We start from the raw sequence: 16156 nt of genomic DNA, 5'->3' as shown, positions 1-16156 counted from the left end.
GTGGTTAGTTGAGGAATCTCAAAGGGACTTTCTTGCCCAGGCTGGCTTTGAACTGCAATTCTCAGATCTCAGCCTTCTGTATAGCTAGGATTATAGGCGTGAGCCACTGGTGCCCGGTTCACTTTTGGCTTTTTGAAGGTTAACTGGAGATAAGTGTCTCACAGGCTTTCCTGCCTCAGTTGTTTCAAATTGATCCTCAGATTTAAGCCTCCTGATTAGCTAGGATTTCAGACCAGCACCCAGTTTACAATTGGCTTTCATAGGAAGATAACAAACGAAACCTTAAGACTCATTTTCACCATTAGAGCAAGGACAAAGTAGAATGGGGAATGAATGATAGAATATTGACAAACCTTTTTTTTTTTTTTTTGGTGCTATTCTTGGGGCTTGAACTCAATGCTTGGGCACTGTTCCTGAGACTTTATACTCAAGGCTAGCATTCTACGCCTTGAGTCACAGTTTCACTTCCAGCTTTTTTTTTTGGGTCCTGTCATGGGGCCTGAACTCTGGGCGTGGGCACTGTCCCTCAGCTCTTCAGCACAAGGCTAGCGCTCTATCACTTGAGCCACAGTGCCACTTCCGGCTCTTTTCTTTTTGCTTATGTGGTGCTGAGGAATCGAACCCAGGGCCTCAGGCATGCAAGGCAAGCGCTCTACTACTGAGCCACCTTCCCAGCCCCTCACTTCCAGCTTTTTGTAGTTAATTGAACATAAAAGTCGCTTAGACTTTCCTGCCTGAGCTAGCTTTGAACCTCAATCCTTAGACCTCAGCCTCTTGAATAGGATTACCTAGGTGAGCCACTGGCATCTGGCAGCAAACTCTTTTATAATGAAGACTAGTAGTTCCAGAGTCCCAGAGTAAAGCCTTCATAATGACACCGCAGTAGGGCTCAGGAACAAAAATGTCATGCTCCTTACTCTTAATACTCAAAGTTTGTTGGTTTGGATTGGTTTGGTTTTTACTCTGAATCTAGTCTACAGACCTAGTGCTCATATTGTCTTCTCATATACAGGGTGAGCTGTGGGCATACTCAGTGATGCTATGTACCTGCAGGTATATACAGTGGGGCCAGATTATGCCCATGCTGAAGCTAGAAAATCTCCAGCTTTGGATGGGAAGGTTGAACGAGACAGTGAGGGAAAAGAGGTTCGCTATCCAGTCATGCTGACTGCCATGGAAAAGCTGGTGGCAAGGAAGGTCTGCGTAGCTTTTAAGGTAGGTGAGGGTCCCGGGGTACCATGGAATGAGCGCGAGAGATGGGAGCCAAGAATGATGCTATTCCATATTTTCTTTCTTCCCCTACAGCAAACAGTTTGTGGATTTGACCTTCTTCGGGCCAATGGTCACTCCTTTGTGTGTGATGTCAATGGCTTCAGTTTTGTCAAGAACTCTATGAAATACTATGATGACTGTGCCAAGATTCTGGGGTAAGAAACAGAGGGTCTGGACAGGGGAGGGAGGGAGGGCTTAGATTACAGGCTCACACCTGTAATCCTAGATATTCAGGAGGCTGACATCTGAGGATCACAGTTCAAAACCAGCCGGGGCAGGAAAGACTGTGAGACTCTTACTTCCAATAAACCACTCAAAAAACCAGAAGTCGTACTGTGGCTCAATTGGTAGAGCACTAGCTGAAGAGCTGAGGGACAGCGCCCAGGCCCAGATTTCAAGCCCCATGACTGACAAAAAAAAAAAAATGTGTGTGTCTGTGTGTGTGTCTGTGTGTGTGTCTGTGTGTGTGTGTGTGTGTGTATCTCCAATTAACCATCAGAAAAATGGAAGTGGTTCTGTGGCTGAAGAGCTCAGGTACAGTGCCTGGGCCTAGAGTTCAAGCCCCATAACAAACAAAAATAAATGAATAAATAAAGTAAATGGAAATCAAATAAATACTCTATTTAGATTATAGGTCTGGTTACCAAGTCCCTGAATTCAAACACTAGTGCCACAAAAAAAAAGAGAATATAGTAGAAGCCTCTGATTCTATGCATTCTCTCTTCTCCACCCAGAAAGAACTATAACCCTTAATTTGGTGTTTATCACACTCATGCATTTACTTATGTATCTACCATATATGAATGGGTATGTGGTTACATGTTTTTGAACTTCATATTAATGTTTTCAGCATGTTTTGTTGTTGTGTTTTTGGCGGTGGTACTGGAGTTTGAATTCAGGGCCTCATGCTTGCCAGAGCCCATACCTCTAAACAGTGGAGATGGAGTTGAATAAACTTTTCTGCCTGGGTTGGACTCAAACTGTGGAGCCTCAAAATGTTAGCTTCCTATATATTTAAAAGATTACAGGTGTGTGCCCCCATTACATAGTGTGAGCTTGACTCACATGTGTAGTTCTGGTTCATTTATTTTCATATAAATCTTCATGATTCTTCTAGAAATACCATTATGCGGGAGCTTGCCCCACAGTTCCAGATCCCGTGGTCCATCCCCACAGAGGCTGAGGACATTCCCATTGTTCCTACCACATCTGGCACTATGTAAGCAAAAGTAAAAGCCCTGGAGCGATCTGTGTAAGATGCGGGGTTTCTTAAATCAGACCAGTGGTTGCTTCCTGACTCTCTGCTATCTAACTAGTAAAACCTGGGCCTCTTCTAGATGGTCCCCTTAAATGCAACTTCAGTTCCTAATCTCAGATCGCTGTTCTTTGACATATCAAGTAGGAGGTGGTGATGGGTCATGGGTAAGGTTTGGGGTAGGAGAAAGGTTCTGAAAAGATTCCTAATCTTAGGATGGAACTTCGTTGTGTCATTGCAATTATCCGTCATGGGGATCGTACCCCCAAACAGAAGATGAAGATGGAGGTGACACACCCAAGGTAGGAAGAATATCCTAATTTAGACAAATAAGGATTTTTTTCCACTTTTTTGTTGTTGGTGTTGGTGGTGGTTGTGGGGCTTGAACTTGAGGAAGATTGGATGGAAAACAGCTTTCAGAAGCTTTGATTATCTCACTCCTTACTTCTTCAGGTTTTTTACTCTGTTTGAGAAACATGGTGGATATAAAACAGGGAAATTAAAACTCAAGCGACCTGAGCAACTGCAGGTGAGGTGGTGAATTGGGTCAGGTGTACTAGGGCTAGAAAAGAGAGGAGTGGGATCTGAGAGAGGGGAGGGGCAGGTGGAAGGATAGCTAGCCAGGACCTCATCTCCTGCATACATATCCTTTTATAACTGTAGGAAGTGCTGGACATTACAAGGCTGCTGCTTGCTGAACTGGAGAAAGAACCAAGTGGTGAGATCGAAGAAAAGACTGGGAAGTTAGAGCAGCTGAAGTCTGTGTTGGAAATGTGAGAAAAGGGGTCAGCAAAAGGGATTCATTAGTGAGAATGGGGTTCTGGGACAGGAAGTAAACTGCGGCTTTGTCCTACAGGTACGGTCACTTCTCAGGTATCAACAGGAAGGTGCAGTTGACTTATTACCCTCATGGAGTAAAAGCTTCTAATGACAGGCAAGGTAAGATCTTGTCTCTGATTCTTGAATCTAAAGGTGGCCCTTATCTCAAAAGTTTTTTTTTTTTTTTTTTTTTTTTTTTGCCAGTCCTGGGGCTTGAACTCAGGGCCTAGGCACTGTCCCTGAACATTTCTGTACTCAAGGCTAGTGCTCTACCACTTGAGCCACAGCGCCACTTCCAGCTTTTTCTGTTTATGTGTGGTACTGAGGAATCGAACCCAGGGCTTCATGCATGCAAGGCAAGCACTCTACCACTAAGCCACTTTCTCATCTTTTTTTATTTTTTTTAATTTATATTTGTATTAGTCGTGGGGCTTGAACTCAAGGCTTGGGCTCTGTGCCTGAGCTCTTTTGCTCAAGGCTAGCACTCTACCACCTGAGCCACACCTCCACTCTGGTTTTCAGTGGTTCATTGAAAATAAGAGTTTCACAGACTTTCCTACCTGGATTGGCTTCAAACTGCAGTCCTCAGATCTCAGCTTCCTGAGTAGCTAGGATTATAGGCATGAGCCACCAGTGCCTGGCAGAAAACCTAATGTTGTGATATTTTCATCATATTGCTTAGATCTGAGCCTGCCTACCGCCCCTTCTTTCCTCAGATGTCCAGCAGGAGACTCTGTCACCATCTCTATTGCTGGTTCTGAAGTGGGGTGGAGAACTGACACCCGCTGGCCGTGTTCAGGCTGAGGAGCTGGGGCGAGCTTTTCGCTGCATGTACCCTGGAGGCCAGGGTGAGTGTTCAGTGGTGGTGGTGGTATGAATACCTAGAAGGGCTAAGGTAAGATTCATGAGAGAATAATAATAATATAATAATATCATATAATAATAAAAATAATAATTAGAGAATAATAAAAAAAGAGACAGAGGGGAAAATTAATATTCTTTGATGTGGATTCAGTCCTGATCCTCTCCTCTGCCCTGCCCCCCCCTTCCCCCTCCAGGTGACTATGCTGGATTTCCTGGTTGTGGGCTACTTCGTCTCCATAGCACTTTCCGCCATGACCTCAAGATCTATGCCTCTGATGAAGGCCGTGTCCAGATGACTGCAGCTGCCTTTGCCAAGGTACACCCTACCGTTCTTCTTACAGCAGTCCCACCTGCCATTAGGTAGAAAAACAGAGTTTGGAGCGCTAGAGGGGAAATGTCAAGATGTTGGTCTGTCAACTCAAAGCTTGCTTCCATACTACCAAGAAGGACTTGAGACTAACTGGTGGGAGATGGCCCCTTCACCTGTACCCCAGCTCTTCAAGCCAGCTCCTGTTTGATCTCTGGGACCACCTAAGCCTAAGACAACTGCTATCCAGGAAGAGAAACTAAAGGACTTTATGCTTCCCCTCCAGGGCCTCTTGGCTCTAGAAGGAGAACTGACACCCATTTTAGTACAAATGGTGAAGAGTGCCAACATGAATGGGCTCCTGGACAGTGACAGTGACTCCTTGAGCAGCTGCCAGCACCGGGTGAAGGCTCGGCTGCACCACATTTTGCAGCAGGATGCACCCTTTGGCCCCGAGGACTATGATCAGGTCAGTTTCTTTTTATCTCTCTGCCCCCAGATACCCTGGATCCCAAATTCCTAAGGTTCTAAATAATAGCAGTCAATATAGCAGTACATATTACATGCCAGGGACTATTTTAGGGGATATATATATATGATATATGCAGTATATACACACTGTACGTAATATATATTCACTATGTGTTATATATAAAAATATAATTATATAGTATATATACACTATATAATATATGACCTCAATCCTTGCAACAACTCTTTCAGATAAGTATACATCCATACTTCTCCTATCTGCACTTTTTTTTTTTTTTTTTGTCGGTCGTGGGGCTTGAACTCTGGGCTTGGGCGCTGTCCCTCAGCTCTTCAGCTCAAGGCCAGCACTCTACCACTTGAGCTACAGAGCCACTTCCGGTTTTCTGGTGGTTTTATTGGAGATAGGAGTCTCACGGTCTCTCCTGCCCGGGCTAGCTTTGAACCGAGATCCTCAGATCTCAGCCTCCTGAGTAGCTAGGATTACAGGTGTGAGCCACCAGCACCCGGCTATCCTATCTGCACTTTTAAAAATTGAAAAGACATTTGTATAAGTTTGTCATCAAGTTTAATTTGGCAGCCAAATCTGACACAAACTGTCATAAGACTAAACCACTATGCCTGGCTCACTTAAGCCTTTTTTTTTTTTTGCCAGTCCTGGGGCTTTAATCCATGGTCTGGACTCTGTCCTAGAGCTTCTTTTGCTCAAGGCTAGCACTCTTTATCACTTGAGCCACAGACCACTTCCGGCTTTTTCTGTTTACTCGGTACTGAGGAATCAAACCCAGGGCGTCATGCGTGCTATGCAAGCACTGTACCACTAAGCCACATTCCCAGCCTCTAAGCCATTTTTTTTTTGGTCCGGTCATGGGGCCTGAACTCTGGGCATGAGCACTGTCCCTCAGCTCTTCAGCTCAAGGCTAGTGCCCTACCACTTGAGCCACAGCGCCACTTCCGGGTTTTTTTCTTTTTGCTTATGTGGTGCTGAGGAATCGAACCCAGGGCCTCAGGCATGCAAGGCAAGCGCTCTACCACTGAGCCACCTTCCCAGCCCCTAAGCCATTTTTTTAAATACACTGTTTGGTGGCATTATGTACATTCATCTAACTATTTCTGATAGGTTCCTAAATGAGCTAGTAGCTGAGCTCATTACCTGCATTTGCTATGTTTTCCCCTGACCTCCTATTCTAGGACCAGGCAGGGTAATATTATTTGTAATATTTATTCATCAAAATATTCTAGAGATTTTTTTTTGGTTTAATCTAGAGTATTTTCATGTCTATTTAGCATCTCCAAGAGATGAGCTTAGGTATGTTTTATTTTTTCTGCACCCCAAGGCTTTTAGATCAGACCCTCTTAGATGACTATGTGCTAGCACACATATGTATAGAAGGTCCCAGAACTAGTATGTCCATTAGCCTAAGAATATTCATTGAAGTGAGCCAAAAAAAATAGACCTATAATAAGCTCACAGGCATCTGGGCAATTGGATCAGTATCTATTTTCTTCTCTCTCTTCCCCACAGCTGGCTCCCACTGGAAGCACTTCCCTGCTCAACTCCATGAGTATCATCCAGAATCCTGTGAAGGTCTGTGATCAGGTATTTTCCCTGATTGAAAACCTCACCCACCAGATCCGGGAACGGATGCAGGATCCCAAGTCTGTAGGTGGGTCTGAGCACTACTGTCTTCCCCGTAAGGTCTCAGGTATTGATGCATTTCTTATGCACTCCTGGGTGCTTTCCTAAATGTCTGAAATAAGGCATCCCTGTCCCCCTGGTTCTTCTCCAGAGTTCCCAGGGTCTGTTGTTGGAGGTCAAATCTTTGCCTTTATCTGACTGCCCATTTTCCTCCCAGACTTACAACTTTACCACAGCGAGACACTAGAATTAATGCTACAACGTTGGAGCAAGCTGGAGCGTGACTTTCGACAGAAGAGTGGGCGCTATGATATCAGTAAGATCCCTGATATCTATGACTGTGTCAAGTATGATGTGCAGCACAATGCGAGTCTGGGACTTCAAGGCACAGCAGAGTTGCTCCGTCTGTCTAAAGCACTGGCTGATGTAGTCATTCCGCAGGTGTGTCTCACATGGGGCATCTACTTAGGGAGAAGGGTATTGGGGAAAGAATCAAGAGGGAAGGTGGAAAGGAGAGGTGTTTGGAGAACAGAGAAAGGAAATTTAGAGAGGCAATTAATTAAGTTGCTATAATTCTCAGAATCCACTCTGGCTCTGGATTAAGTACTTGAGGTGAATTGCCTAGACGTGTGGAGAGGAGGAATGTAATAGATAGGAAAGAAGCCCTAGACCTAAGGTGAAGATGGGCATGATTTTGGTGGGGCTGGGAATACAAAGAAAGAGAAAAAACAAGACTCATTGAGTTACTTATTCCTGGCCTACGGCCCCTTAGGAGTACGGGATCAGTCGGGAGGAGAAACTGGAAATTGCTGTGGGCTTCTGTCTTCCACTGTTGCGGAAGATACTACTTGACCTGCAGAGAACTCACGAGGATGAGTCTGTCAACAAGCTGCATCCCCTGTGAGGGAGGGCTGGGAGGGGTGCTGGATGGAGGGAGGGGCATGTTGGAAACTGGGAAATCAAGACTGGGACAGCCTGGGGAACCAGGAAGGGGGGGGGGATCTTGGGATGAAGAGGAGAGTCTTTTTTTTTGTGGGAGGAGGGAGTTTGCAGAAGGGTGGGAAAAGGATTATTTGACTCTGTCATTTCACGGTTACCTCAGGTACTCCAGAGGAGTGCTCTCCCCAGGCCGCCACGTTCGAACACGTCTGTATTTCACCAGTGAGAGTCACGTCCACTCCCTCCTCAGTGTCTTCCGTTATGGGGGACTTCTTGATGTAAGGATGCTCCTTCTTTCCTCTGAGCCCATGAACATCTTTTCTTAGCATTCTTCTACCCACCCACCCCCCAACTTCTGTGTTTCTGCAAGTTTTCTTTTTTTCTCCTTAGCTCCCTGCCCATCCCCTGACTCGCTTTGGCCGTTTGGCTTACCTCTTTTTGTGTTTGGTAGGAAACCAAGGATGCACAATGGCAGCGAGCTTTGGCTTATCTTAGTGCCATCTCAGAGCTCAACTACATGACCCAGATTGTTATCATGCTTTATGAGGACAACACAAGGGTGAGGAGCAAAAAGGGCGGGATGAGGAGAGGTCCCCTTCTTTCTACCTCCATTAAAGAAAAAGAGAGAGGCCTGGCGCTGGTGGCTTACACCTGTAATCCTAACTATTCAGGGGGCTGAGATCTGAGGATCACAGTTCAAAACCAGCCCAGGCAGGAAAGTCCAGGAGACTCACCTCCAATAAACCACCAGAAAACAGGGGCGCTGTGGCTCAAGTGGTAGAATGCTAGCCTTGAGCTGAAAAGCTGAAGGACAGCACCCAGGCTCAGAGTTCAAGCCCCACAACCGCCAAAAGAGAGACGGGATGGGGGAGGGTTCTTGGTGGCTCACATTTGTAATCCTAGCTACTCAGGAGGCTGAGAACTGAAGATCGTGGTTTGAAGCCAGCCTGGGGCAGGGAAGTCTGTGAGACCTAATCTCCAATTAACTACAAAAAAAAAAAAAAAGTTGAAGTGGAACTGTGACTCAAAGTAGTAGAATGCTAGCCTTGAACAAAAAAAGCTCAGGGACAGCACCCAGGCCCTGAGTTCAAGCCCTATGACCAGAGAAAGAGAGACAGAGGAGAACTTTCTTACCCTTAAAGTTTGTAGAGTCTAGCTTGATGGAGCACTTCAACACAGCACAACATCCAGAAGGTTCTTTTTGGAATAGAAAAATATGTTTTGGAGTGATGTTGAGCCAGAGAGATAAGCTAGAACACAGCTCTGATGTGAGGGAGAGGACAGAATTTGGGATGATGTTGGGAGTCTTTTCTCCCTCAAATATGTTCCCTCTGCACCTGGCTCCACAAAGATGTCTTCACAGAGTGCTGCTGTATGTATTTGTACCAGAGCAAAGCTGAATTATAAGAGGTGGGTGGGACGGTTTATAGACCTCCAAAATTTGAAAGTCAAGTGGAGTGATGAATTATGCATAGTGAGAAACAAAGGAACGAGGATCCTATACCAGATCAGCCCCAGCTGGGGTAAGCCCCTCTGGGAGGATGTATCCTCTGGAGTTCCTCTCTGTTGCCTCTGCCTGTTCTACCACCACATCCAGCTTCTCCCAACTGCCCCTCCATCTGGTGATACCCCTTAGGATCCCTTATCAGAGGAGCGGTTCCATGTGGAGCTGCATTTCAGCCCTGGAGTGAAAGGCGTTGAGGAAGACGGCACTGCCCCAGCCGGCTGTGGATTCCGTCCAGCCTCTTCTGAGGTAGGTCCAAGGGCTGGGATTGGGGAGTAAAGACATCTAAGAATCAAGTGAGAGGAAATTGATTGGAAAAAGGTTAGGGAGTTTGGTATTAGGAGGCTGGAAATCATTCACGCCTCTCCTTTCTGCCCATGACTGAACAGAATGAGGAGATAAAAACAGATCAAGGCAGCATGGAGAACCTGTGCCCAGGGAAGGCATCAGATGAGCCAGACCGGGCATTGCAGACTTCACCACAGCCTTCCGAGGGCCCGGGCCTCCCAAGGAGATCACCCCTCATTCGTAACCGGAAAGCTGGGTCCATGGAGGTAAGGAGAGGGGCTTGGGAAGACATAAATGGGTGAGAGCAGTCGTAGCAATATCCATGTATTCCCTAACTCCCTTGGAGTCTCCCTTGCCCCTGACCTGATACGTGTTACTTATTCTCTCTTTTACAACTGGCCTCTCAGTAGAACTTCTTAAAGCTAGTTGAATCTTCTGATATTAAAGACTTGCCAGTAAGGGTGTCTGAGAGAGAAAGGTTTTAAGGGATGAGCGAGGCGACCTCCAGATGGATTTGAAAAGGCAGTTCTTCAGAAAGATATATGGTAAAAGAGCATGAATTCTGGGTTAACTTACTAGTCTGGCTCCTAGGAGCTGTGTGACCTTGCCTAGGTAACTTCTTTAAGCCTCACATTTTTTTTTCCTCCATAAAATATGAGTGGTGACCATTTTACAGACACTCATTAACTAACTATAGTAACTATAATTGATTTTAAAGACTGGTCTTTCTCTTTTTGGTGCCTTGGGTAAAAAAATAAGCAAATACCTGACATTTTAACCCTTTTAGGGCTATGGCTACTATTGTTCCAGAAAGGGATCAGTCTAGAGGTCTGTCTGTCCTTCTCTCCTAACGAGGAGGCTTACCGCTGGGGCCTGTGTTCTGCTATTCTTGGATTCATTTCTAGTTCTGGTTCTAGCTTTCAGATCTAGAGGAAGGAACTGTCATTGATCTCCCATTACATCGACCTAACTATTCTGAGGTTTTCGTCCTGGTCTCTTCCCTGTTTCCTTCTTTGGCCCAGAGATACCCTTTTTGCTGCTGTGTCTCGGAGACTCTGACTTTGTGAGTTGGATGCTGCTGTGAAGCCATGACTGTTCACCTGGCGCTGTGACAATTCTCTGTCTTATAGCTGGGTTTTTCCATTTTAGGGATATCTCAGAAGACTCTGTAATGAGTTTTTATAGATTTCAGCCAGAAATTTACAGATTGGATTTTAGAGGAAGCTAAGAAGACAAACTGACAGTCTCCTTTCTGGACTCATCTTTTACTTTGCTGATGGTTTGAAGGTGATATGATAAATGTGCATAGTTTCTTCAGTTGGTATAGGCACTGTTTTCTGTAGAGGTGTTGATGTAACTGGGTAACCCTAGCGTTCTGCATACTCCACAGACTCATGGGAAATAGATCAAGTGGCCTGAATAACACCTTATCTTCCATCAACAATCTGCCTCTCCCCATTCACACAGTCTTCTTACACCCTTGTGCTGAAACCCTTTCTCCTTTGGTTTAAATGCAGGAGACATAGGCAAAAGAGAGCTTTCTGCATCTTCTCTCAGACTTGATGAGATTGACTTCTTTCAGGAAGCTTCCTATTGTAATCATATTCCTTCCTTTCAGCGACTCAAGTTGCTTAGACCCTGGCTCAACCAGGATGATGGCTGCCCAGGATATGTTCCTCAGCCTTGTAAGAAAATCTCTCTCTCTCTCTCCTTGGTCACACAGCCTTATAATATTAATTGTAATATTAATATTTCCTCTCCTGGCTCTTTAGGCATTGGACTATCTTATCCTTTCAATGACATCTTCTCTCTCCTCTTTTCATCTCATATTTTTGAACTGTTTTAGATTATGTACAAAGCTTGTGACCTTCATAGAAGCTGTGCCCTAGCTGGTCACCCTCTCCAGCTCTCTAATTAGCTCTGCCCGATGGGCACTGGGGCTTTGGGAGCCTGGGAGTTAAAGGAGCCTTGACCGGCTTTCCACCCGGTCTAATTGCAGGTTATGAACATGCAGTGCACGGGGAACCTGGACCTGATCCCCTTGAGGGGACGGCGCCGCCGGAGGTCAGGAGACCTCCCCCGGCCTTCCCCAGCCATCGGCCTACAGCCCCGGGCTGTGTCCACCACTCACCTGGCATCCTGCACACAGGTGTCCCTCCCTGCCTCACCTTCTTTTGGGGGATCCTGCCTCTGCCTCTGCCTTTTCAGATCTAGAGATCTAGAGCACTAGCTATATGGGGTGTGTGTGTGTGTGTGTGTGTGTGTGTGTGTGTGTGTGTGTGTGTGTGTGTGTGTGTGTGTGTGTGTGTGTGTGTGTGTGTGTGTGTGTGTGTGTGTGTGTGTGTGTGTGTGTGGTTGTGTGATTGCCCTCGTGGGCATTTGGCAAAATCAGGTCTGCCTTTTCAGATCTAGAGATCTAGAGCACTAGCTATATGGTGTGTGTGTGTGTGTGTGTGTGTGTGTGTGTGTGTGTGTGTGTGTGTGTGTGTGTGTGTGTGTGTGTGTGTGTGTGTGTGTGTGTGTGTGTGTGTGTGTGTGTGTGTGTGTGTGTGTGTGTGTGTGTGTGTGGTTGTGTGATTGCCCTCGTGGGCATTTGGCAAAATCAGGAATGTCCAGGAGTTGTTACAGTTGGATGGCAGGGAGTTGGGGGTGTGGGGGTGAAGGGGTGGGTGGAGTAAGCTTCTTGGTTTAACTAAAAGACACAGTATGCTCAGTAATCACAGATGCCCCATGGAAAGAAGAGAGAGTAGCAAGATTTATTTGTGACTGAGCCCTTAAGATTGGTTTTTTTCTGTGTCTTAGGGTAGGACAGATAAGCATAGGGAATCTGAGAATTGGGAATAATCAAGTAATGATTGCTCAGATTGGAGTGGGAGGGCTGTGAGGGCAGACATCTCAGAAACAGAAGTAGCATCTAGCAAGGAAGGATTCCCTGAACAGTTCCCTCTGCAAATACACTCTGTTTCCTTTTCATTCTCTTCCCCCATAAGAAGCCTGTGGTTCTTCCAAACTTTCTGACATTGCTTGGCTTTATAGGGGCAAGAATGCAGGACCTTGGTTTTATACTTCTGGGATGAGGTGGCTAAATGGTAATATGGAGTCCTTTTTCTGCAGGTGCTTTCTGAGACTTCATCCTCAAGACCTGGTGGCTACCGGCTCTTTTCTTCTTCACGGCCACCAACAGAGATAAAACAGAGTGGCCTAGGTACGGTTTTCCAGCATCTCACACCTGTTGTTGGAAAGGGTTGTCTGTCTGTTTATTTTCTACTGTAGGAAACCTTTGTCAGGGGAATTGGGACAATCTAGTCAGTGGAGTTGTCTGGTGGGGCAGGGAGGATAAAGTGGGAGAAGCAATAGTTAGATGTGAACATGGATCTCAGATGGTTGTCTATGTCCCAGGAAGGTGTTATCTTTTGTTTTCTCCACCAAGCCCCAGATCCCTGAATGAGGGGGATTTTTCTGGCTTTCCCTCTCATTCCTTATCTGTCCCTCTAGCCAAGACCTTAAGGGCCCATGGAGACTCTGAACCCTCAGAGTTAACAGTGACAGAGCTCTAAATAGAGGTACTTGTGACCCCATAATTGTCATATTCCTCGTATGGAGAATTTGTCTTCCTATAAAACCTTTGTTTTTCATGTCCCTGCTCTGGCCCCTCCTACCTCCATGACCTCTCCTCCATCCTGTCCTAATCCTGTAACTTTTTTCCTTTCCTTCCGAAAGATTGAGGGACAAATCTGAGACTGGTGTAGTGGCAGAGGCCTCTCTCAGGACTTTGAGGGAGTGACTCTTTGATTTTTTGATCCCTGCAAAGGGATGGGAGAGCATCATTCAACCTTTTCTAAGAACACAGACTGCAGGAAGGACCAAGCCTCAGAGGGTATTGTATTCTTTGGGAGGGGGAGGTGGTCTTTGGGAGGGGTTATCTCTAAACATAATGGCTAAGTGAGCCAGTAATTAGAACTGGAGGTCAGAGATGACTGTGTGCGGTCTGAACTTGTTCCCTGGCTCTCTTAGTTTAAAAAACAAACAAACAAACACAAAACTTGTCCTATTATTCTCTCTGTTAAGCTTTTATCACTTAGACCAGTAAGGAGATTAAATGCCTTGGTAACTTTGCAGACTAATTTTCTGAATGTAGGTTTCCTTCTAGACCCCTGAACTAAGTTACATGGTTTGAGGCCTGAGAAACAAATGGCAAATATATAGGTCTGTGATACAGACTTTTCTCCTCAGAAGTCCCAGTAAAAAATAGTTTTCAGAGAGGCAGGAGACGTGGCAAGGTATATCTGGTCCCGTGAAGTGGGAGTTATGTTAAGGATAATGTAGAAGAAGCTGGGGACCATGGCACATACCTGTAATCCCAGGTACTTGAGGACTGGAGGCAGAAAGATTCCTTGAACCCAGGAGTTCAGGGATCATCTGGGCAACATAGTGAGAACCCCATCTGAAAAACAAACAAAAAGAATGAGGCAAAAGATGCAGGGACACAGAACTGGTTAACAGATGGTGGTGGTAAGGTAGAGGCAACCCTCGGAGATGATCTGAGGACTGGGAAGCGCTGTGTTGGCATGATTGCACCAGAAAATTGTTTAGTAGAGGTAGCAAATATAGGACAGCTTGGGGTGGTCTGGGATGCAGCCAGCTAGTTTTGGCTTCTCTGAGAGAAAGCAGACATATTTAGCAATGCTTATTACTCTCTGGATCCCATTCTAGAGCCTTTGAGCATGAAAGGTGGGATAAGTGACTGTCTAGAAAAGTCTTGAAATCATTTGTCACCTGAGTTTTCTGTTTTCCCTATTGACTGTAAAATCCAAGGACCCTTAAAATCATGATCTTTTCTTTGTGGGATCCAGAAAAACTGGCTTCCTCTACACTCTATCCAGCTCTCTCTGTAGAGTTTTGGCTAAGGTGTAATTTGGAAGTGGAGGACAAATCTCTTCATGACCTCTTTGTCTTTGTGAACTATAGTGGTAGCACACATGGAGTGAATCTGATGCTAGGTCAGATACTGGGGTTCAGTGACTGGCTTTGATTCATTCTTTTTAGATAGTCTTCAAGTTCTATTCACTCCCCTGACTGATCCCCAATAGAATCTCTTTGGTTTCTTTGAACTTATGTGTATGGGCATCTGGTTTTGATCATAGGGCTTACAAAACAATAAAGTTTTTTTTTAACAATAAAGTTTTGAGAACAGAAAATATATATGTCATTCTGTTACTGTTTCCTGCTTTCTTCTTAGAAGAGTGACTAGCACAATAGGCATACTTTGCATATACTCGGCTGACTTTTGCCTTCCAATTTGTGTCCATCTTGACTTCAGAAATGCTGTTTTCTCTTTGGGAAAAAAAAATATTTTTTTTTAATTTTATTTTTTTGTCGGTCATGGGGCCTGAACTCTGGGCCTGGACACTGTCCCTCAGCTCTTCAGCTCAAGGCTAATGCTCAACTACTCGAGCCACAGCGCCATTTCAAGCTTTTTCTGCTTATGTGCTGCTGAGGAATTGAACCCAGGGCCTCATGCATGCAAGGCAAGCACTCTACCACTGAGCCACCTTCCCACCCCCTATTATTTCTTTTTATTTATTTATTTATTCATTCATTTATTTTTTGGTCAGTCGTGGGGCTTGAACTCTGGGCTTGGGTGCTATCCCTCAGCTCTTCAGCTCAAGGCGAGTGCTCTGCTGCTGGAGCCACAAAGCCGCTTCTGGTTTTCTAGTGGTTTATTGGAGATAAGAGTCTCATGGAGTTTCCTGGCCGGGCTGGCTTTGAACTGCAATCCTCAGATCTCAGCTGCCTGAGTAGTTAAGATTACAGGCGTGAGCCACCAGCGCCCAGTTTTTCTTTTTTAATTGAGCAAATATAGTTGATCCTCAGAGTAGAGACCTAGATTCAAGATTTCCTTCAGTCTTTATAAAACTGTTTGACGTTGAACAAAGGAAACATTTTTGGATGTGTATTTCTTTGTCCCTAAAGAGAAAAACGTTAAGTGTTCTCTGAGTTCTTGCAACAAGTCTCATACTCTCATTCTTGAGGATGGTCAAAAAAAAGGGCTTAAGAAAGAAGATGATGGATGGAAAACTTAGAAACAGTTGGAAGGGTTCCAATCATGTGCTCAAAACCCAGCCCAGAGTTTCGATCAAAGCTTTTCCTTTCAGATCTACAAGGGAATAGGTTTCTGGGTTTTCAGATCCTATATTCGTAATAAAAGGCACTAAATTAAATCTAAGTCAATCTAGAGGGATTTATTTATTCCTTTAGCAATTCTGAGAGCCACCTAGAAACCACAGTCTTAATCTCTTTCAGTAGCTTTGAATTCCCTAATACGACTAACACTGTTTCCGCAGCAGCCTCTTGTTTCTACCACATAGATCTTCAGGAGAATCCTGACTTTGCTTGCCCTGTGTGGCTCTGGGCGGTAGTGAATGCTGTCTGTCATTATGTGGAAGAGCCATGTGGTTGTGGTGCTGAATGGTTGTGTGTGTGTGTGTGTGTGTGTGTGTGTGTGTGTGTGTGTGTGTCTTGATGTTTTCCTGTGAAGTTGTGTGTACTTCTGTATGCAGCTTTGCGTGGCTACTAATACACTCCCGGCCTTGCAGGCTCACAGTGCACAGGGCTATTCAGCACCACAGTGCTGGGCGGCTCCTCCAGCGCCCCGAATCTTCAGGACTACGCCCGCAGCCATGGCAAAAAGCTACCACCTGCCAGTCTGAAGCATCGAGATGGTATGTGGGTGGGTTTGGGGGGGGCAACTCTTTTTTTTTTCTTTTCATTTGCCTCCCA

General features: G+C 45.4%; 1 protein-coding gene across 23 annotated transcripts in view; it reads left to right on the top strand.

The window, feature by feature from the left end:
* Positions 1 to 16156, top strand: part of Ppip5k1 (diphosphoinositol pentakisphosphate kinase 1) — a 44093-nt gene that overhangs the window by 11530 nt on the left and 16407 nt on the right. For 11 of the 23 annotated variants that reach the window (XM_070005951.1, XM_070005955.1, XM_070005952.1 and 8 more), the window contains 20 exons: positions 1054 to 1215; positions 1306 to 1427; positions 2390 to 2491; positions 2743 to 2829; positions 2981 to 3056; positions 3191 to 3300; positions 3384 to 3466; positions 4063 to 4194; positions 4405 to 4526; positions 4804 to 4986; positions 6532 to 6673; positions 6863 to 7086; positions 7418 to 7545; positions 7748 to 7862; positions 8036 to 8143; positions 9221 to 9337; positions 9478 to 9642; positions 11376 to 11525; positions 12491 to 12581; positions 15973 to 16098. In XM_070005951.1, the coding sequence (XP_069862052.1) occupies positions 1054 to 1215; positions 1306 to 1427; positions 2390 to 2491; positions 2743 to 2829; positions 2981 to 3056; positions 3191 to 3300; positions 3384 to 3466; positions 4063 to 4194; positions 4405 to 4526; positions 4804 to 4986; positions 6532 to 6673; positions 6863 to 7086; positions 7418 to 7545; positions 7748 to 7862; positions 8036 to 8143; positions 9221 to 9337; positions 9478 to 9642; positions 11376 to 11525; positions 12491 to 12581; positions 15973 to 16098 (2545 nt within the window). The remainder of the gene's footprint in view (positions 1 to 1053; positions 1216 to 1305; positions 1428 to 2389; positions 2492 to 2742; positions 2830 to 2980; positions 3057 to 3190; positions 3301 to 3383; positions 3467 to 4062; positions 4195 to 4404; positions 4527 to 4803; positions 4987 to 6531; positions 6674 to 6862; positions 7087 to 7417; positions 7546 to 7747; positions 7863 to 8035; positions 8144 to 9220; positions 9338 to 9477; positions 9643 to 11375; positions 11526 to 12490; positions 12582 to 15972; positions 16099 to 16156) is intronic. The other 12 variants (XM_070005965.1, XM_070005961.1, XM_070005964.1 and 9 more) reach the window with 5 other exon arrangements.

This window comes from Dipodomys merriami, unplaced genomic scaffold (assembly GCF_024711535.1).
Source record: "Dipodomys merriami isolate MVZ:Mamm:240054 unplaced genomic scaffold, mDipMer1.0.p SCAF_69, whole genome shotgun sequence".
Taxonomy (NCBI): Eukaryota; Metazoa; Chordata; class Mammalia; order Rodentia; family Heteromyidae; genus Dipodomys; species Dipodomys merriami.
Note: the sequence above shows the minus strand (reverse complement) of the source record. Positions and strands in the feature narration are given on the sequence as shown.